Genomic DNA, 22709 nt, shown 5'->3' with positions numbered 1-22709 from the left:
ATGTACAGAATGTCAGTAAGATTTATGGAAAACATATTTCTACTTTCTGTTCCCTCTCCCTTCCCCAAAGTGCTTTGTTGCACAAAATTCTCTGCTGCCTGTACAAAATAAACTCTTTTTTTTTTTTTACATGTATGAACTGGAAAACATGTGCCTCTTTTTTTTATTCAATGTTGATCCAGAAAACTTCAATGTCATACAAACAATAAAAAGTGCAGTTTATAAAAAAAAAAAGCTGCTGTACAATTATATAAAGTAGGAAAAAATGATCTGTATCTTTTTTTTTACAGTTATTTAGGATGCTTCGAGAAAATCTGTGAGTAGAAGCAGGCCAAACTATTAACTCCTCTATACTGCACCAGTACAGTATTACATCATACGTTGTTATATAGTACAGACTGATACCTGAAGCTAGGTTTGTTTCCAGTGTAGACCTTTACCTTAGGTATAAGTGTGTGAGGATGCAGAATATGCAAGCATCCACAAGAAACATATCGTGTTCTAATAACCATGCCCTCTAACATCTGTTTAAAAATGGACAACTATGTTGGAGCTTTAAATCCCTTTAGAGATTTAAAAGCAAACCTTCATTATATGTATGCTTATCACAGCTAAAACAAAAATCTTACCGTAGGGCGTGCTGAGGTGTCCTGCGGAAACTTTGGATGTGTGCACGCTACCCACATGTTAATAAAATGTATTTTTTAATACTAGGGTGGGTCTGGGGGTGGAGAGTGGGAATGTTCTGAACTAATTGGTTACAGCAGCTATATTGCTGCTTGCGGTTAGCACGTGAGTCCTTACTGCCTATGAAATAGGTTGGTGGTAGAAGCTTATGCACTAATGTGCAGGAGTGGCCTAGTGTTTAGAGCACAGGTCTTGCAATCCAGAGGTGGCTGGTTCAAATCCCACTGCTGCTGTTCCATGTGATCTTGGGCAAGTCACTTTACCCTCCATTGCCTCCGGTACAAGCTTAGATTGTGAGCCCTCTTGGGACAGAGAAATATCCACAGTACCTGAATGTAACTCACTTTCAGATACTACTGAAAAAGGTGTGAGCAAAATCTAACATAAAAAAATAATAATGGGGAAAATTAGCACATGGCCATTAATAGAAAAAAAATCAGCTATTTTACCTCAGCAGTAAAAATGGCCTTAGTGTGTGGGAATGACCCATGTAAAGTAGTAAGATCACATTTAAATTGTGGAGCAAAAGCAGAGAAACTGCAACCTCAGACTTCCACCCCTTAAAAGGGAAGGGACAAACAGCTGCTTGTGAGGGAATGGATGACAGTTTTTAACTGTATGAACCCCAGTGGAGGAAATCTTCACCCATCTGTATTCAGACATGCAGGTATGACCCATTTCAAGCAAGCTATCAGCATAGTGTAAGATTACAACAGTGAATTTGCTCTTCAATTCTAAGCAAAGTTTCAGACTGGTTTCAGCCTCAGTTAGTGATAATGAGGGAAATGAGGAGTCTGCTGTAGATTGTTCCATTGTGACACAGAGATGAAAACGGTAACGGAGTTCAAACATGCGTGGGATATGCATAGAGGAATCCTGTGCAGAAGGAATGGATCCTCAGAAGCTTAGCTGAAATTGGGTGGCGGAGCAGTTGGGGGGAAGAGGGGTTGGTGGTTGGGAGGCGAGGATAGGGGAAGGCAGACTTATACGGTCTGTACCAGAGCCGATGAAGGGAGGCGGGACTAGTGGTTGGGAGGCGGGAAATACTGCTGGGCGGACTTATATGGTCTGTACCCTGAAAAGGACAGGTACAAATTCAAGGTAAGGTATACACATATGAGTTTGTCTTGGGCAGACTGGATGGACCATGCAGGTCTTTTTCTGCCGTCATCTACTATGTTACTATGTTACTATGAGTAATCCAGCCTTGGGAACCTTTTGCTCTCCACATCATGCATAGGAGGTACACTTAACACGTTTTTGGATAAACAGCGCTACAAGCTGTCTTTTCAGGAGCACCATTTTAAAATCATGCAATACACGTAATCCTCTACTTAGAAGTGTTCGTAGATATATTTCAGAAAATGCTCCCACTGATATATGAAAAAAAGGTTAGAAAGTGATGGCCTGAAAACTGTCCGGTTTGTGTGAACGACAGAAGAGGAATTTCCTATCGCACTTATTGTGCGTTGTAATAAGTAAACAAGGTACACCTTCATTGGATTCCATCAACTCACAGTGTGACACCAATCTAGTCTAAGGCTTCACCTTACGGATAAGGTACTCAGTGTAGTGTTTGCACTGAGATGAAACAATCTCAGTGCTGTCACCCAATCCTGTTGCAGTTGATAGAAGGATTGACTGCGCGACTTCCTATGTTCAGTTTTTGCAGCACGTATGTAGAATTATATTTTAACCTTATAAAAAATGTAAAGTCATCTCTTATTTTTCAGAAAACTGTTTGTTGCACTCAAAGTATGACAATTTTTGCTTCATAAAACCCTACAGATCCTATATATAGTTTATAAAGCAAATAGTGTAGTGTGGGTATTCCAAGTACATAACAAGACCTTTTTTATTTATTTTATACAAGCATTAAATTAAAAGGATATTTAAATATGTAGTTATAGCCAAGCTATTGAGCACACATACAGACAAATCAGTGGTTTATGAAGAGATCTGCAGCGATTATATTGCAGGCTGAAAACAAGGGAATGTTGCAGTCATGTTTCCAGCAGGTGGCATCATGAGGCATTTCCAAATATTTTCCCTTTTCAGTTTTGGAAGCACCACAGCCCAATGGGCTGCATATCTAGCACTGAACTCCTCTTGTGCCGTGAAAAGTTCACTTTCTGTAGATTTCCAGGAACTGTTTTCTCCCTGCCCACCAGCAATTTCAGTGATTTGGTTTGAAACAATACACAGGAAGCCACAGTTTACTTCAATTTCAGCCTTTCAATTCCCTTTAAAGACATGACAATTAGTGATGCCATGCAGTTCAACAAACACAGAAAGGGACGACTTTCTTAAAGTCAACACTCTCTTTTGACTACTTTATTTTCACAAAAACAAATCTGTGGTATTATGTGCCTGATCCTCTTTCTATCATTTTCTCCTTTGTGTATAAGATCCTTAAAGCATCTGTAACTTTTATATAGTCCAGCAGATAAGATGATAAGCAAGAGGAATTTCGTGATGGACGGAGGCTCTTTATCCTTCTGTATAGATTGAAGAGAGCTGGCTAGGACAACGGTCCACAGCGTTAATTTGGAGAAAACTGGTGTCCTCTGATCCGTTTCTCAGCGAATCCCCGAAGAAGCTGGTGGATCCTGGAGGAAGATCATACACTGGAACAGAGGATCAAAGACAATATGTAATAAACGAATGACTTCACAAACATGTAAAGGGAAACATAGCAGTAAAACTATTGGATAAAAAATTCAGTTATTTACTCTGTCATTTCAGCCTCAAATTTGAGCTGTAATTCATGACTCATTTTTTAAAGTTATGTTTAATTAGCAGATTTAAAAAAAACAGTATTTCTGTGCTATGGAGTTTGTGGGCTGGGAACTTCACTGCCAAATTTCAAGATTCAGAAAAACTTCCAAAAAATATTCTCCAACTTCAGGGGGTCTTTTATGTAGGCGCTGGTGTTTTTAGCGCACGTTAAAAATAGGCATGAGCTAAACGCTAAAGACGTCAATGTAGTCCTATGGGCGACTTTAGCATTTAGTGTGCACCTATTTTTAACGCGCACTAAAAACACCAGCGTGCCTACGTAAAAGACCTCCTCAGTGAATAACAATACTACAATAGAAATATGAAATATGAAATCTAGAACATATATTCAATTCATCTTTGTGCCTGAAAAATCTTAGGGCTCCTTTTACAATACCACTCTAGCGATTCCCGTACGGCAAATGTGACAAAGCCCATTCAATTCCTATGGACTTCGTCACATTTGCTGTACTGGAGTTGCTAGCGCAGCTTTGTAAAAGAAGTCTACAGTGATTGTACACACTTAAACCTATGGATGATGTCCAGATTTTCTTCCCATTTGTTGACTGCAGTCAGTTTTGACGATAGTGCTTATGGCTTAGGGAAAATAAGCTGGCATTTAATGTGGGGAAAAACAGAGATTTTGGGGGTGGGTAGAGTAGTGGAACATGGCCTACTAGCACAGGTGGTTGTGGGTGGGAAAACTATTCAAGTTGTAAAAAACAGAGAAACAGAGAAAAATGAAGGCACATAAAGACCATATGGCCTAACAGTGTGCCCATCCATGTCATCTAATATCCTTTCCTCTCCCTTAGACATACTCTGCCGGATTCTATATATTGCGCCTAGCATTCTGTGCCTAAATCTAGGCGTATTCCATAACAATGCGTGTAAGTTAATTGGCTTAACAATCCAATCAGCGTTGTTAACAGCACTTAACAAGCAATAATGAGCACTAATTGGCAATAATGAGAATTTACATGCATAACTCACTAATCGTATGCTATAATGAACTGTTGCTAAAATTCTAAAGTGCGCAGTTCAAAGGGGGTGTGGCTATAGGCGGGGAAATGGGCGTTTCATGGGCATTCCCAAATTTTGGTGTGTTGTTATAGAATATGGCCCAGTCCATGTAAATTGGTGTAAATGGATTCACATAGTTTTAGGCGCTGGGATAACAGCTAAGCATATTCTATATACCTTGCCTAAATCTTATAGAATACGCTTAGGCAAAAATGATTTCTGCGCGGATTTTCCAGGTGCCATATATAGAATCTCTAAAGTGCGCAGTTCAAAGGGGGTGTGGCTATAGGCGGGGAAATGGGCGTTTCATGGGCATTCCCAAATTTTGGTGTGTTGTTATAGAATATGGCCCAGTCCATGTAAATTGGTGTAAATGGATTCACATAGTTTTAGGCGCTGGGATAACAGCTAAGCATATTCTATATACCTTGCCTAAATCTTATAGAATACGCTTAGGCAAAAATGATTTCTGCGCGGATTTTCCAGGTGCCATATGTAGAATCTCCTCCACTATGTACTTTTCCCAAGCTTGCTTGAATTCAGACACAGGCTTCATCTCCACTGGAAGGCTCTTCCATGAATTCACCACCCTTTCCATGAAGTATTGCCTCAGGTTACTTCTGAGTCTATCCCCTTTGACCCTCATTCCAGAGTTTCCTTTCAATTGAAAGAGACTCATTTCCTGTGCATTTAAGCCATGGAGGTATTTAAATGTCTCTATCATATCTCTCCTCTTCTGCCTTTCTTCTAAAGTATATATATTGACATCTCTAATTCTGACCCCCATTACACATGACAAAGATCACTGACCATTTTAGTAGCTGCTCTCTGGACTGACTCCATCCTGTAAATCAGATTCACAGTCCTATGGCAATTATTTACTCTGTCATTTCAGCCTCAAATTTGAGCTGTAATTAATTCATGACTCATTTTTTAAAGTTATGTTTAATTAGCAGATTAAAAAAAAACATGATTCCTACGAAGGATTTTAGGACAGTTCTGCAAAACATGAAACTATCAAATTCAACTACTGCAATTCACTGTATCTTAGACTCTGGGTTAACGGCAGTAGTGATTAAAGTATTAAAAAGTATTGGGGGAGAGTACTGAATGAAAATGTAAGAGCAAATGCAAGAATAATGGTTGACTTATTTTATTGTGTTTTAAATAGATTTATTTATTTATTACATTTGTACCCCGCGCTTTCCCACACATGGCAGGCTCAATGCGGCTTACATAGTAACAATAAGAAGAATTACAAGTCCTAAGAAGAATATACAATTTGTAGTAAACGTAATATTAATGGATAAGTAAATTGAACAAAGGAGAAATTAGATGTATAAGTAAATTAAACATAGGAGGAATGAGGTGTAGAAGGAAACGGGCGTTATGAGGTAAGCGTAGGATGATGGAGAGGAAAAGATTAGGGACAGCAATAAGGATAATGGGAAACAAGGTCAATATATAATAATCGTTGGTAAGGATTACGTGGGCATGCTTTAGTTAGTTGAATCGTTAGGGTAGGCTTCCTTATAATGATATCACTTTCTTGCTATGTTATATGATTACCCCTGAATTATATAAATGGCGCTATACATTGTTTGCACAAATTTTGGCATAAGTCCAATTTATGCATGAATTTAATTGCATAATGAGCCAATTAGTGCCACTAATTGGGTGCTAACAATCAATTATCAGTGCTAACTGGCATTAATTAAAATTTACATGCGTAAAATTTACCTGTATATCCAAAAAGGACGCATGACCATGGGAGGGTCATGGGTAGATCAGGGGCATTCCCACAATTTATATGCACTGTTATAGAATAAAGGGGATCTTTGCCTACTTTAAGCATGAGGATTTACACCAGGGTTTCGTTGGTGTAAATGGTTGCACCTAAAAGTAGTTGTGGTTCTGGGCGCTAAGTGCTATTCTATAAATGACGCCTATCTGTGAGTGCCATTTATAGAACAGCACTAAGGGCTATTTTTTTTAGCCCCACTATTTTAGGTGTAATTTATTGAATTTAGTCCTATGTGTGTAACTTTGTTACTCGCCTTGGCTGAGACAGTCTATAAGTGAACACACATAATACATGCACTAAAAGCTATGAAAACAAATGTGTGAGATAAACAAACAAACAAAAAAAAAAGAATCCCTAGTAAAAGAAATATGGTTCTAAAGTTCTAGCATCTCTGCAAAATGCTTTATATGTTAATAACCTCATTACAATATGAGGCACCCTTATTATTTCTTTTTGACTATGTGAACTGGTTCTCTGGACATCATTAGCATTTTAGTTTGGGTGAAAGAAGCGTACTGGGCATTATTCCATACCACACCATAAAGACAAGAAGCAACACAAGACCAAATTTCATTTACCATATGCCTTATTTAAATTTTTTATTTATACGTTATGCACATAACCCTCTCACTAATCTACTATTGAATTACATAGGAGGAAAAGACTTCAGATGCTTAACCTTTCATTGTTAATGCTCTGATTAACTTTATAGGGTTAATGCCTTCAATATCCCAAGTAGAACTATTTTGCTCGTGCTAGCCTGATATCCACAGCACAAGCAAAATAGTTCTATGTGGGATATTGAGGGCATTAACCCTATAAAGTTAATCAGAGCATTAACAATGAAAGGTTAAGCATCTGAAGTCTTTTCCTCCTATGTAATTCAATAGTAGATTAGTGAAAGGGTTATGTGCATTATTTAAGTTAAAACAGTAGTTAACAGGCAACATACCATCAGTAACCTAAATTAAGTTATTTATAAGTTTGCAATTATGAATACAGTGACAAAGAGAAGATAAAGCAAAAAAATAAAACCCCACATAAAACAATAAATATCACGTCAATATAACACAAGTCTATGTTATGAGATACACACGATTTATAGGCAGGTCAAAATGCTTGTACCAGCAGGCATAAGAAAAAAACAAAATGACACCAATTACACTTCCCAAAGGGCAGAAACTTGCTCATATCTTCAAGCAGAAACAGAACTTTCAGACAAAAATGTTTCTAAATTAATTGGATCCATAAAAATACTCAACAAGGAGATTATAAAAAGAAAGTTGCCCCAAAGGCTAAAATTTTAGGCTTTAAAGAGAAACAGGCTTTCCTCCTTAACTGATTAGGCCTAGCCAAATCAGGAAAAATATTAATCTACTGGCCACAAAAAGCAACATGTTTCTTAGGAGAATATAATTTAAAGATAGATCTCATCTGAAACTCAGTTTGAAAAGTAACCAAGTAGCACGTTTCTACAATGTCCTGTAGGTGGGAGGCAAAGGGGTTCTAAACCTCCTTCTTCCTCCTGAACCTGCTTAGTTCCTCTAGGAACTTAATAAAGATTATCCACTGCTAAATCATCTACCTATGAATACAATAATACTTCTTTCAAATATTATTTAATCATTCCAGAGGAGCTAGGTAATGTGTCTTGGAAAAATTCCTAAAACAAAGGGACCTTTTTACTAAAACACATTAAGATCTGGGCTTAACATGGGACTTTCCCAAGCATTAAACCCTGATTTTCCATGGCAGTATTTAGAGCTTTTTAAATAATTGTTTTTTTTTTTTTTTTTTTTTTGCAGATCACATGGTAATTTTTCCATTAGCCTGTGATTAAATTTAGGCATGACTATTTATGCCAAATAAAACCCGGTGTAAATGCCTACGCGTGACTTAGGTGTGGATCGGGCATATTCTATAATACTGCACATAATTTCCAGAAATGCCCACAACCCGCCCATGCCCCTCCCATGGCCACGCCCCTTTTTGAGATCTGCTCATTAGAATTTAAGTGCACCACTTTACAGAATATGCTAAGAAAGTTGAACTTATAAATTCTAATTAATGCCACAAATTGCTTGTTATTGGTCAATTATAAGTGCCAAATAGCTCATTAAACTGAAAGGATAAGGGAGGGGTGGGCTAGGTGAGAAACAGAGAGGGTTGAGAGTATGAGGGACAGGGAGATATGCATGGTGACCAGAGGGTGACAAAGCAGTGAAATTTCATGGTTTATAATGGGCTAGACAACCCAGGTCTTTGTTAAGTCCTGTCTGGTGGGTGTCAAAATATTTAATCATTTTGACTTCAAAGGTCTTGCGTTCCTGTATTGTTTTAAAGTTTCCTCAGTATTCTCACCATAAAATCATTGGTACAGTGTTCATCCTTTCAGACTGTCACCGAAATACTTTGACTATTATATGCTGTTACTTATTAAAATTTGCTTACTTCTGATCTGACATAGAAGGGCTACCTTCGAAAGCTATTCAAATAATGTATTAACTTAGTCCAATAAAAAAGGTATCATTTTATTTTATTTTCTCTGTTTTCTTTTATTCTATTTCTATTGATTACCTTTAAAAGTGGACTAACACGGCTACCACACCTCTCTGTTCATTGAGAGATAATTCCAAGTCCTCCTACAACATAAAACGTTACTTTTTTTATTCAAGTTCCAGCTTCCTCCGGTCCCCTTATTCCTAAAACAATTTCATAGAAAATTAAACACAAAGAGACTATTTCTTTAGCTGAGCAGTAAAAATCAGCACCATAGGTAATCAAATCAGAAAAACAGACCGTCCTTAATCAAAGCATACTCTCAGCAATGCTAACAAGAGCATCAGGCTTACAGATGTAGGAAACTGCAAACCTTCATGGAGCAAAGCAAACCATGGGGTCTCCAGAACAACTGGAACCTTAACCAAACTCCTCCATCAGCAGAGTAACATGTATCCTGGAAACTGCAATCATGAGGCTCAAGTAGCATTGAGAGGGTCTTTTACTAAACCTTAGCTCGAGTTATTTGCAGCAGGGCCCACTTTATTCCTATGGGCCCAGCTGAAGATAACTTGAGCTAAGCTTTAGTAAAAGACCCCCTGAGAAAATTATAGAGAGCAGAAAAAGGGATGTCCAGTAAAGAAACATACCAGCAAAAACACAAAGTGTCTTGGCTCCCTGAGCTGTACAAAAACAAAGCACAGCAGAAATCTGTTGGCTGCTAAAGTCCCACAACACAGTTCCAGCAGCAGCAACAAACTTGCTGGAAGAGATAACCTGAACTTGAGGCTCCAGAAAGACAGAGTGCTGGACAAAAAACAAAGAGCAAATAAATTTAGTCACAGGACCCTTCCAAAAAGAGAAGACTTCCATGTGTTCTACTGTGATACCTTACTTTGATCCCTTAGACTCATTTAATTTTCTCCATTTACAATTATACGGTCCAGTGTAATCTTAACCTTGTGGGTTCTGTAGCTAGTTGGCTGGGGTTCTTCTAGATCCAGTAGGAGATTCAGATCTCCCTGCTTCTAATTGTTTTTGTAGCAGAGGTGTTTCAATTGATACCTGGAACAAGAAAATCTCCCACCAGCAATCTCCCTTTTTATTTGCATCCAGTTCACTGCAAGCTTATGGATGTTTGAATAAATCTCTATCCCAAAGATATTGAGTTACATGCATTGTGCTGTGACACACACATTTGGGGGGGGGGGGGTCCCTTACACTTGCACATTCAGGGGGCTGGAGCGATGGCACTGAATGACCACAGAGTTCCCCAGTTTCCATGGCTGAATAAGGCAGGAAAAGTCAAAGTGGCTGAATACAGGAAGGAGTACAAAGTGGAGGCAATGAAACTGTGGGATTCCCCAGATTCTGCCTGCCAAGAAATGAAAAATAGGACTGCAAGTGCTGGGAAAAGGAAGTGTGTGGAGTAAAGGCTATGAAGGAGGTAGGGGCACTGAGGCCTGAAGGATGATATGTTGCAGACAAGGGAGATTTGAAGGGATGGCAGTGACGATAGAGGTTAAGGAAGGTTTGTTTAGGGGAGTTTTGGTGTGACTGAGGGCAAAGGGAGTTGCTGGAGGACAGATTGATTGATTGAGGTCAAAGAGAAGGGATTGCTTGGGGAGGGTGATATTAGATTTATAATCCTGAAACACTGCTGAAAAAATCTCATTCAATAGCCTTCAGTCTCACTCACTGGGGTGGTAAATCTCACTCTTTGGGCTAGGCCACCTTGTCCATTTCCTCTGACTGTATTGCTAATGTAATAATCACTAACATTATCTTCCTTACCTGTGATTCCAGAATGAGTTGAGAAGGCTTTATGAAACACATCAAAATTTGCCTGGCCCATGGATGTGGGAACAAGGCAATCTTCCAACGGAGGGCCCACACTGCATGAGCTGCCGGGTTGCATATTCCTCTGAACATCACTGTAATGTGAAGGGCACAATGTCTGCAGCTGACTATAGAACCCTAAAGTATAAGAAGAAAAGAAAAATAGGCAACATTGCCACAAAATGTACAGTTTGATTAAAGAAAATTGGTATTCTAAATATTGGTATTCTTAGTCCTTCCCTCAGTTGTTTTTAGAATTGTAAACTGAATAGCCACCTCCACGGACAACATGTGGTATAGCAAGCCCTGAGAATAAATAAATAAATGCTCTGTCTTCATTATACAGCTCTATCTCAAGAATGGCCACTGGTATTTTGTTTCTAGCTCCACCCCCATTGCCATATAATCAGTGATAAAGTAGCATATCTATGTGACTGGAAAATATGCAATAGTTCAGAATTGTCAGAGTGGAGTGCATCAATACATTGTGCTGATGGAAGCAAAATTAATAACGGAATTTCAGAAAGGCTGGAATAAGCACAGTAGATCTTGAGTCATGAAGAGAAAGCCATAATCAAGCAGGGCCAGAGGTACTGAAGCAAGAAAGAACATAGTGCACACTGGAAGGGAGCTCTGTTCTTTATCGTCTCGATTAAAAAACAAACAAACAAACATATATTTACCTTGTACAATGAGAAATATACAGATACTTCTCAAGCTCATCTGGGCTACACCTAGAAAATGCTACTTTGGAAACTGCATTCTGAGGACATATTCAAATGTGTAAATAGCAACTTGATATGTAAGGAAGAGCAAAAGTGGCATTGTAAGGCTCAAAGGTGAAGAGGAACAATACATAGAAGCTGAAAAGGATAAAGCGGAATTGCTCAACAAATATTTCTGATCTGTGTTCATAGATGAAGGGCCAGGAATAGAACCACAGAAGACAAATGCTAATAAGAAAGAATGTGTGGTAGAGCTTGACCAAATGTCAGAAGACTGGGTTTATGAGGAGCTGGCTAAACTAAAGGTAGACAAAATGATGGGGCTGGATGGGATACATCCAAGGGTACTAAAGGAACTTAGGGAACTTCTGGTGACTTCGCTGTCTGACATTTTCAATGCTTCTCTAGAGTCCAGGGTGGTCCCAGAGGACTGGAGAAGGGTGGATATGGTCCTCAACACAGAAGCGGAAGTAAGGAGGAGGTTGGGAACTACAGGCCTGTTAGTCTTACCTCAGTGGTGAGTAAATTAAAGGAAACACTTCTAAAATAGAGGATAAAGAGTTTTCTGGAATCAATGGATTGCAGGACCCAAAGCAATGGTTTTACAGTTGGATTTAGGGACAGCACTAGATGTGATGTACTTAGATTTCAGTAAAGTCTATGACACGGTTCCACATAGGCGACTGATAACTAAACTGAGTGCCCTTGGTCTGGACCACAAAGTCACTAACTGGGTTAGAAACTGCATGGAAATACTTTTAAAACAAATAGGAGGAAATATTTTTTCACTTGGTTAACATCCTCGCTGCCAGAGGATTGGTAACAGCGGTCAACATATCTGCATTTTAAAAAGGTTTGGACAAGTTCCTGGAGGAAAACGCCATAACCTGCTATTGAGATGGACATGAGGGAAGCCACTGCTTGCCTTGGGATTGGTAGTGTGGAATGGTACTACTAATTGGGTTTCTGACAGGTACTTGTGACCTGGATTAGCCATTGCTGGATGCAGGATACTGGACTGGATTGAACATTGGTCTGACCCAGTATGGCTGTTCTTATGTATATGGGTCAATTTTCAAAAGGGACAGCCACTAAAATGGGCAAGGTGTACACCTAGATTAGATGCATTATCAGAGGAGTCACAAGTGTAGTGTGCACCACTAAAAATGCAAGCCTAATCTATGTATATACGTATGCACCTACTCTATACAATTCAATACAATACAGTAACTTAAATTCTGCAAAATACTTGTCAGTTTCTGTGCAGAATACTGAAGAATAACTAGTTAAATAATTAGGATGTCACAATCAAAGTATAAAATCATAATCATAATAAAATATCAATAAAATTAAAAATGAAACATCAAACAAAATCAGATCTTCAAAAAATTTCCAAAGAGATATGTCCTTAGTTTTTGACAGAAAGATGTATAATTAGATTGGAGTTGTATATTTATTGGTAATGACAGATCAAAGTAGCCTAATATGTGAAAGTTTGTTCCAACTTTTAATCCGTAATCTCAGAAAAATGAAGAGTCAGTTCTTTAAATTCAAGTGATCTTGAGTTAAAAGCAAACAGAACAACTTAGTTCATGTTTGGGAGTGCTAGGCCATTCAATATTTAAAATATTAGGCAACAGAATTAAAAAATTGTACATGTTTCAATTGGCAGCCGATGTAGTCTACTTGGGGATGATATCTATATAAATAATTCTCACCTCCAACGTTCTGAAGCTCACTCCGTGGCACTGAAGCACTGAAGCCCTGTACTGTTGGTAGGCTAGGCTATGAGCACCACTCACCCTCACTCATAGACCCGCCCTCAGCCACGCCCCATCCAGACATAATTCACAACTCCAACGTTCTAATGAAGCCTCAAATCTCCCAACGTTCTAAATGTGAAGTGGTTGAGATCAAATTTTGTCCATGAGTGTCTGCCCAGCCCTCGCGTCACAACGTGATGACGTTAAGGGCGGAGCACTGACACTCAGCGAATGGAATCGTTCGCTCGTTCAATGTGCACGAAATAAGGAAGGACTTCCATCGCCAATACGTTGGTACACAACGGAAAAGACAGCACAGAGGATAAATCAATGATCTGCAACAATGCAATGCCACGGAACGATACGTAACACGCACGAGGGACCAATGAACGACCTGCAAGAATGCAATCACAATGAACTACACCGGAACACGGGAGGCAAATGAAGAGAGAACCGGCCACTTACACTGCAGCGCGGAGAACAGGAACATCGCTGACAGAAGAAATCCAGTTTGATGCCCGTGCTCCTGCTCTCCGTATGTGAGTCATGCCCCCCCCCCCCCGCGATGAAAACCTTGCTAGCGCCCGTTTCATTGCTCTCAGAAACGGGCCTTCTTTACTAGTGTGATTATAACCAAGACTTCATCATGTTTGGCATAGTGGAGACTTAACAACCAGTGTTTAACAATGGGTGACTGGGGCCTGCACAGAGTAGCGAGTGCAGCTCTGGCTACCTTGTTGGGTCTTTATCTGCCATCATTTACTGTGTTACTGTGTGTGTAACAAAGGAGTTATCCCCCCGATTCTATATAGTGTGGCTTCAGAATCTAGTCCTATATGTTCAAATCTTCCAACACTGTATAACAATCTAGCTGCCATATACTGCAAGGTTTATTAGTTTATTAAGAGCTTATATCCTGCCCATCAAAAATGTGTGAGTGGCTTACAATAAAATGATTAAAAATTGGGAGAAGTGTATTAATAAGCGACTGTGAGGGAAAAAGGTCTATAGTCTACTGTGTATAGCCTATATAAAGAACACTGAATAGTTTAGCTGACTCAAAATATAAGAATGAACAATAATTTTAAATTCATTAAAAACAAGAACTCTAGACGTATAGGTGCAGATATGGGCATCTAGGGGGCAAGTCTATGACTGGACACCTCCATTTAGGTGCCTAGGCCATGTGGTAGGAAGCCCCTGGGAACCCAGATTCTGTTATAGAATACTAGTGATTTTAATGCAACAGCAGTGGCGTAGCAAGGGCGGGGCAGTTGGGGCGGTCCGCCCTGGGTGTCAACGGGTGGGGGGTGCTCCGCTGGCGAGTCCCTATCAGCTCCGCCCACCCCCCCTGACACAGTCCCCACCTGCCTACCAGCTCCATCCACCCAGCACTGTGCAGCGTGGCGCCTCGCATCTGCAGTGCTGCTGTAAAAGAAGAAAATTGCCTCGTCGTCGGCCCTTCCCTCACTGTGTCCCGCCCTCTGATGTAACTTCCTATTTCCTCGAGGGCGGGACACAGTGCGGGAAGGGCCGACGACGAGGCGATTTTCTTCTTTTACAGCAGTGCTGCAGATGCGAGGCGCTATGCTGCACAGTGCCGGGTGGACGGAGCTGGTAGGCAGGTGGGGACTGTGTCGGGGGGATGCTGTGGGGGGTGCGCTGATGCCAGGGGGTGCCGTGTTGCCCTGCACCCGGGGGGGGGGGGGGGGTGCGCAGCAGCGCTCCGCCTCGGGTGTCAGCCAACCACAGAATGCCACTGTGCAACAGTAATTTGCATGCTCATTGATTATTGCATGTTGCTGTACTTTTTTATTTGCAGTAGAGCTATGGCTCTACCATGAGGCTTACTGCATCTTCCTCTCTGTTTGCAGGCTCCTAATATTCAGCCTGATCCCTTGCAAAGACTGGCAGCCATGCCTCATTACTACATCTGTCTCAAGAATTAACAAGGAAAGAGTGCTGGAACTACCTCTCTCAGAAGCCTTGATTTCTGTCTTGGGCTATCTGTTGAGGCAAACCACTAATATGTGGTTCCTCTTTCCCCTCCCCCAAAGCTTCTGCACAGCCTGACCACACAGCTTTCCCCAGTGCCTGCATGGTGAAGCTTTATGGGCAAGAAAGTCTTTCTGCTTTATTTTCTGCATTTTCTGGGAAACTTGGGGTCTGCTGGGTTTCCTACACATGCTAGCCCTCATCTTCCCCTGGTCCGAGAGATGTGACTGGCCTTGTCGGTTGCAATAGATGGCGGTACAGCACTGAATGACTAAGTCCATTTGAAAATTGACCTAATAATGGTAATATTCAGCTACTGTGAGGCTCATTTTCAAAGCACATTTACTTACAATGGGATCCTTTTACTAAGGTGCACTGAAAAATGGCCTGAGTTAGTGTAGGCACGTGTTTTGGATGCGCACAGATCCATTCTTCAAAGCACTTGTAAAAAATGCCTTTTTTCTTGGCCAAGTATGGACATGTGGCAAAATTAAAATTGGCGCACGTCCATTTTGGGTCTGAGACCCAACTGCCATCCATTCACTTAGCGGTAAGGTCTCACGTGTTAACCTGGAGGTAATGGTCTACGTGTGTACAATGCCGTTTACCTCTCGGTTAGCGCCGGTGTTCTAAATTAAATCCCTCAACTATACATACTGTAGCAGAATATCACAATTATGCATTTAGCTGACAGCGGTCTCCAGTATATTCAGCGGTGCTGAACATATGTGTTTTTTAAGCACCACAGTCAGTGTTTAATAAACCCTGCTACTGTCATGACCAAATATTAGTCCAATGTTTTTTTAAGTTTACAGACCCTGATATTCAAAGCAATTTAAGCGGGCAGGAGGGGATCTTAATGCCCATCGCCTCGTACTTCAATCGCCAAAGAAAGTGAACTATGAGTCAACTAGGACATCAGCTTTCTTGTTTTTTTGGACCCGGGACTTTGGAACTTCCTTCCTTCTTGTATTAGGTCAGAACATTCATTTTCTGCATTTAAATCTCAACTTAAAATGTACTACTTTGAACTGGCATATGGAATTTTGTCCCCTATTTCTAAGTAGGTTTCCAATGCACCTGGGAGACAAGGTAGTTTCCATGTGTTTTTTTTTACTGTTGCCTCCTAATCTCCTTATTCCCTCTTTTGCTGTGAATGAATATAGTGTCTGTCCTATCAATTTTATGGTGTTCTTATTTCTTTAATAATGTTATTAATTATTATAAACCGCTTTAACCTTCTTTTAGATAAAATGGTATATAGCAAATATGTGCAAAAAACAATAAACAACCACCGATATTCAGTGGCACTAAACCGGGCAGTGCTGCTGAATATTGTCTCTGACCGCCCAGTTTGAAAGTGGGCAGGTCAGAGGCAGTACTGGAGAGGACTCTTGGAATTAGCCTTGAATAGTGCCTGTGCTAATCTAGCCAGCAACAGTCAGTGTTTAAAAAATGCTGACCACCATCAGCTGAATATCAGGTGGACAGACGCCTTGTCCTATCTTATCTTTGGTAATATCTTATCTTAAGAAGTTGGTGGAATAGGCATTGAGGAAGTTTAAAGCATTTAGGAGTAAATCTTTATATAGTCACCTAGATTTAGGCATCAAAATCACACATAAATGTCTGTATTCTAGTCATTTATTTGCCTAATGACTATTTTCTGACTATGCACTATTCTGTAAATGCGTGCCAATCTTTGATGGCGTGTACTTTGAAGATGGGTGTTTACATGAAACACTTTTCGTGTGGATACTTCCTGGGGGAGCCCTTACTGACACCCACTTAGGAGGTGGTAAGGGCTCCCGTGCTATCCCAGCGGTAACCCCTGGCACAAAAAGTTTTTAAAAATCCAACACATTGAAAATGGTGCACGTTGGGGGTAGGCACTACTGCTGGTAGCCCAGCAGTGGTGCCTGATTAGCATGTGGCAAAGTGGCAGTACAGGTACCGTTGCTTTTGTAAAAGGGGTCCTAAGTGATAAATAAACCATAAACAATTACATTTTGAACACCTAGAAGGTATGTTGGTGAAAGGAGCATCTTTCAAGAGATAGCCAAGTTCTACATCTTCAGCAACTCCCTGTAGAGCATAAAAGATCCAGCTCTTCCTTGTTTGTTTTTTATAAAGTATTTCCACATGGTTATCTTTTTATGCATCGATTTTCTTCGACAGTAGCACTGTTGTAAAAGATCTGAGAGGACTGAAGACTGCTCATAGTTGATCTGCTATAATTTTTGCCTTCTGGTCCATGCTCAATGAGTGCAAAGAGATATGATACCCCATCCTACATTTTATACAGTATATCTGTGGTTACCCCACTTGGTGTTGAGGGTGTTGGAATAGAAGCCCTTAGATCAAGTTGCAGCTTGTCTTCTATAACTGAAGGAAATGAAAAACCCAGTTGTTTATTTTTTATTTGGAAAGATAACAGCTGGGTTAACTAGTCACAAAGAAACTTTAATGGCCATTGGATTTGACATATACAGAGATATGTATTAGGATCCACATACACTGTGGTTGCCATGTAGCCTACTAACACCATGAAAGAGTAAGCTGAAGAATTAATTCTATTCAGAAGAATTACGTCTATTCATTAGATTTCAGGTGATCTCTACCAGAGTGTCTGACGTCTGATCTAGTTTCTATTAGGGTCATATGAAGAGTCTGCTTGGTCTCTTTGGGAGAAGAGCCTTTCACCAACTAATGGTATAATACGTAATTAAGAAGGTGAACAGCTATTACTGCTAAATATCTTGTGAAATCTCTTGTAGCTGCTGAGAGTCGTAAAGAAAAAACATGGTATTAAAGGTGATTTCCTTGCACCATGAAGTAGAGAAAATTCCTCTGCAGAGGGTGAATTGGTGTGAGTATATACATCTTTAGGATCGAAAGAAGTCTGGAAATACCAGACTTTTGGCTCTTTTGACTTGAACTTACAAGGAAGATGATTTTTTCAGTAGCCAGCCCTGTTGAGTGGAACAAACTGCCATTTCTTAAGAAACAAACGAACTATGTGGTGTTTAAAAAGTTGTTGAAGCAGCACTTGTTAACACATGCAGCCTAGTGTTTCTGGGAACAGTGACTGACCGCTCTATTCTTCCCCATTATCTCTTGTAGGTTTGCTGTATTAGTTTCATTTTACTACATTGGCACCTGCCTCTGTGGTGCATTGTAAGCCACATTGAGCCTGACATTGTTGGGAAACTCTGGGGTACAAATGAGATAATAAATAAATAAATGATGATCGGATTGAATGTGTTCATTGATGGCCTGTTTGGCTATTATAATTGATAATATTGCTATAGTAAAGTTTTTAAGTGATGATTTTGTATATTTGTTTGCAATCCTCCCTGGATAAGGGCAGAATATAAATTTTAATAAATGAAATAACCAGGCTCCCGTATCTAAAAGAGAATGGTTGGTGTTCAATGAATTTATCTTGATCTTTTCTCAAAATAGAAATGTGTTCAGGTCTCTCAGGTCTGAGATCAGTCTCACACCTTCATACACTTTTGGAATTAATACATATCTTGAGTTAAAGCACTTTTTTTGATTCCAGCTGTGGAACCAAACCCACTGCATTTTCTTGCAGGAGGGGTTCTGTCTGTTGCTTAAGGAGAACCTTGTGTCATTGACTGAGTGAGGAGGCAGGAATGGGATGATTTGAGAGGACCTGAGAAAAATACAGGCAATATTCTATCTTCAAAACATTTTGTTCCTTGAACCTTAGTGTTCTTCCAAATGGAAGAATATTTTGGTAAACAACAGTTATGCCAAATGTCTTGATCATGAAAAGATGATGTTGAGGTTTTAGGTTGCAATGATGGTGGTCAAGTTGCCTCCTGACCCTCTGGAGATACTTAGGGGAGCTCTACTGCTGCTGTCTTTGCTTGGGTGGTAGCTCTTTCTCTGGTATTAGAACTGTCTCCCATAGAAAAAGACTGCTTCCTAGATGACATGGACTGCTCTGCTGTAGCTGCCAAGAGTGTGTGAAGGGTGAAGCACTGGCCAATAAGTTATTTAACTTTATCACCAAAAAGATTCTCTCCTATGCAGGCAATGGACTATCTGCTAGCAGATGTTTATGCATAGCCCCAATGTCTAAGCACACCAGCCTTCTTGCCCCAATGGATACTGAAGAGGTTTAAGCTGAAATGTTGAACATTTCATATGCAGGTCTTAACAGGTGTTTGTTACACTCCTCCACACTGGTCAAGTGAACCAGAAATTTATCTTCGTTCTTTCTAAGGGAGTCAATGAAAAGGGCTTATGCTTCTGGAGACATCCATGCATATACCACACTACATAAAGATAGCGTGCAGGTAAGGTCTTGGAGTGTTACATGGAATTTTTTATTTTATTTAAAGTGGATACAGATGCCCAGGTTGGTACCAATTTGTATGGCAAAAATAAACAATGGAATCATAATGCTACATGAATAGATCAGGAACATTAAGGGTAAGAGGGTCTGGGGAATTGGGGGGAATCAGGGGAGAAGTTTTTGTTTTGCGATGGCTTTTTTGGAACAAAATAAATTAAAATGAAATTTCATTTATTTCTCTTTTTCTTTTGTTTTAATAAAAGTTGAAACAAAACTGAAAATGTCATGAGCACTTCCCATTTCATTTCAAACAACATCCCTTCCCTCTAAAGAGTTTATTTTCTTGTTTTATAAATTCTATTGTTTCTTCTTCTACTTTTGCTGATGGGTTCTCTACTACTACTACTACTTAACATTTCTAGAGCGCTACTCTCTCTCATTCCGTCTATTGTATTCTTCAGGATGCTTGTTGTGGCAATCTACAGTCATGCTAGGGTTATCATACAGAAGCTGAAATAGAAAATATAGCTTTTCAGCTAAACAATGAAATTGTGATATTTTTATTGGAAATGTTTGTGTCAGGTGTGCTCCTCTCTTCAGAAATGAGGAAAAGCAATCTAAGCAACTTTGAAGGAAAGAGTTGTAATTACCTTCAGATTTCATTCTGAATAGATGTTAACAAAGTCATGACCTAGATTATACTCTGCAATAGGGTAAATTAATGAACTCTTATGCACAGATTAAACAGAGATCTATTTTTAGCCTACTTTGCTACTGCAAAACTGGCCTTATAGGATGACATAGATGTGTCTGTCTCTCACACATCAATATTTTTTAACTCATAGTTTCTGACACAGATAGTGCAGCATTACATTATTTACTTAGGGCCTCTTTTACCAAGCTACAGCAAAAGGGGGCCTGCGCTGGTGTCGGCGCACGTTTTTGACAGTGGCGTAGCCAGACCTAACTTTTTTGGGTGGGCCCAGAACTAATATGGGTGGGCACTATGTATATAGGTATGAGTAGTGTTTCTTAGGATACTACAAAATAATGCCTTAGAATGCTCCCAACAGCTGCCCTGCATCACTATAAACCACATACATACTTTTAAAAAACGATATTTGTAAATATAGTTACATTATGCCATATCAAACTTGACCAAATTTGACTATTGCAATTCCATTTATACTGGACTTGCAATAGTCAAATTTGCAATTCCATCTATGCTGGACTTAAAGGTGGTCTTCTTAAAAAATGACAAACAGCTCAAAATACTGCTGCTCATCTTATATGTAGATCTCCTCACTTCACGAAAGCCGAACTCCTCTTTTATATAAGCTACATTGGTTACCAATAAGAGATAGAATATTTTTCAAATTATGCATTTTCATTTACCAAATCCTGTTTGGTCAAGCCCCATCATATATGAGTAATCTTATTGAATTACCCCCTCGTAATGCTGTTTCATCATCTAGAGAATATCTTGTCTTATATTTCCCTATCTGTAAGAATGTGATATATACAACAATTTACCCTGCTATTTTCTCCTATCAAGGTACAAAAATTTGAATTCTCTTCCTAAATCAATCAAGTTTACAGATGATTACCTAACTTTCAGAAGTCTTCTAAAAACACATTTCTTCAGTCTGGCCTTCCTGAATACAAAGAACTCTATTTGAACTTTACCCATATCCTTTTCTTAATCTTGTTTCGTCCTTTTTTTTCCATCTAGCCCTGCCTAATTATGGTCTCACCTATCAACTATTACTTATTTGTTTGTCTTTGAGATAGTCTAATTCCCTGGTTACTTACTGCACATGCATTAATTTGCTTCTTGAAGTTATTCTAATTTGTGTTATATTCTGTACATTATTATGTTTTATTCACTTATTGTTTGTTTGTAAGCTATACTGAACTTGAGTCTATGTTGGGTTAATATGGGGTATAAATGTCATGAATAAATAAATAAATATATGCACACATGTCTGCATTTATGTGTAAATGCCAGCATTTGGGCTTTGTTCAATTCTATAGGACGGTGCATAGTTAGAAGGTGGACGTTCACACGAGCATCTAGACATGCCTCCTTTCTGTACAAAGAGCATGTTGTGGTCTATCATATATGTGTGTGTATATATATATATATATATATATGTACTGTCTTTTCTGCTTAGAAAAAGTAGAGTTGTATGTGTAAATCAGCACATGCATACATGTGTGAATGATGACTAAGCTTTCTAAAATTAATTTCAATGTGCTTACATCTGTAGACTAGTAATTACCTTCTATATTAAAGGGTACAGTATCTGCTGTGTTTACAATATTGATAGATACCATTGTAAGTGTGAACCCATAAATCCTCCCCCCCACCTCCCAAGTGCACAGAAAATGAAAATATGCAGAAAGTCTGCATGATTTGATTTTATTCCAAATACCATGGTGTCAGACAGCTTAAGTTTTAAATTACTATAACTATTCAAACTTTGCAGGGCTTTTAGTAATAATATAAGCTTTAATTATTCTGTGCCATACATTCTGTCAAAACCTGACAATTTAATACAATTCACAGTTTGCCAGAAGGTTCAAAAGTTTACACGAATCATGTGACAAAGCTGTAGAGCACATTTATATCATAATAAAAATTCAACTCACACAAGCCACGCTTTAGCACAAAGGCAATCAGACAAAATAAAAACAGTTGAAAGTCAACAATGATGGCAGTCTCCATAGTTGGACTTGGAATACAAATATATTTGTCTCGTGTCTCTATTTTGCCTTGTTTGTTTTTAGGAACACTGATTTGATTTTTCCCCACATATAAACAGCCCCTCTTCTTCTCCCCTCATCTCTCCTCCCCCCGCCCCCCACACAGATGGCATGCCTGGTGATGTATGTGCTCTAGTTGACCTAGAGAGCACGAAGATAGTTTCCTCTGGGTCTTACACTCACTGCCACTCCTTTAATTGGCAGGGATTAGCTGGATTGCTTTCTTCCTTAAAATTGACACCTGAATTGCTAAGGCTTGATCAGAGAGGAAAGTTGAACTTGTTCTCAATTGTGACCTGAGTTACTGGGCCAGTTTATTAAATGTATTTTCAGTACTCTGCTATGTTGTAGAACATCTTTATTACCATCAGCTGAGGGGTAGAAGTGCTAAAAGAGATGGAACGAGTTCAGAAGATCTGCTGGATTTGTAGAACACTCTGAACTGGATTCTATGAAGTTGTGTGCCCAGATTTCTGACTAGCATACAAATTTGGGCAAGGAGG

At 39.4% G+C, this 22709-nt stretch overlaps 1 protein-coding gene across 5 annotated transcripts in view; it reads right to left on the bottom strand.

The window, feature by feature from the left end:
• Positions 1-1819: 1819 nt before the first annotated feature.
• GLIS3 (GLIS family zinc finger 3) overlaps positions 1820-22709 on the bottom strand; it is a 680540-nt gene continuing 659650 nt past the window's right edge. For 3 of the 5 annotated variants that reach the window (XM_030193810.1, XM_030193811.1, XM_030193812.1), the window contains exons 10-11: positions 10586-10768; positions 1820-3314 (exon numbers count right to left, since the gene is read on the bottom strand). In XM_030193810.1, coding sequence (XP_030049670.1) covers positions 3178-3314; positions 10586-10768 — 320 coding nt within the window. In that variant the 3' untranslated portion in view covers positions 1820-3177. Of the gene's footprint in view, positions 3315-10585; positions 10769-19896; positions 19951-22709 lie in introns of those variants that run through there. The other 2 variants (XM_030193813.1, XM_030193814.1) reach the window with 2 other exon arrangements.

This window comes from Microcaecilia unicolor, chromosome 2 (assembly GCF_901765095.1).
Source record: "Microcaecilia unicolor chromosome 2, aMicUni1.1, whole genome shotgun sequence".
NCBI classification, from domain to species: domain Eukaryota; kingdom Metazoa; phylum Chordata; class Amphibia; order Gymnophiona; family Siphonopidae; genus Microcaecilia; species Microcaecilia unicolor.
This window is presented reverse-complemented; position numbering and strand designations above follow the sequence as displayed.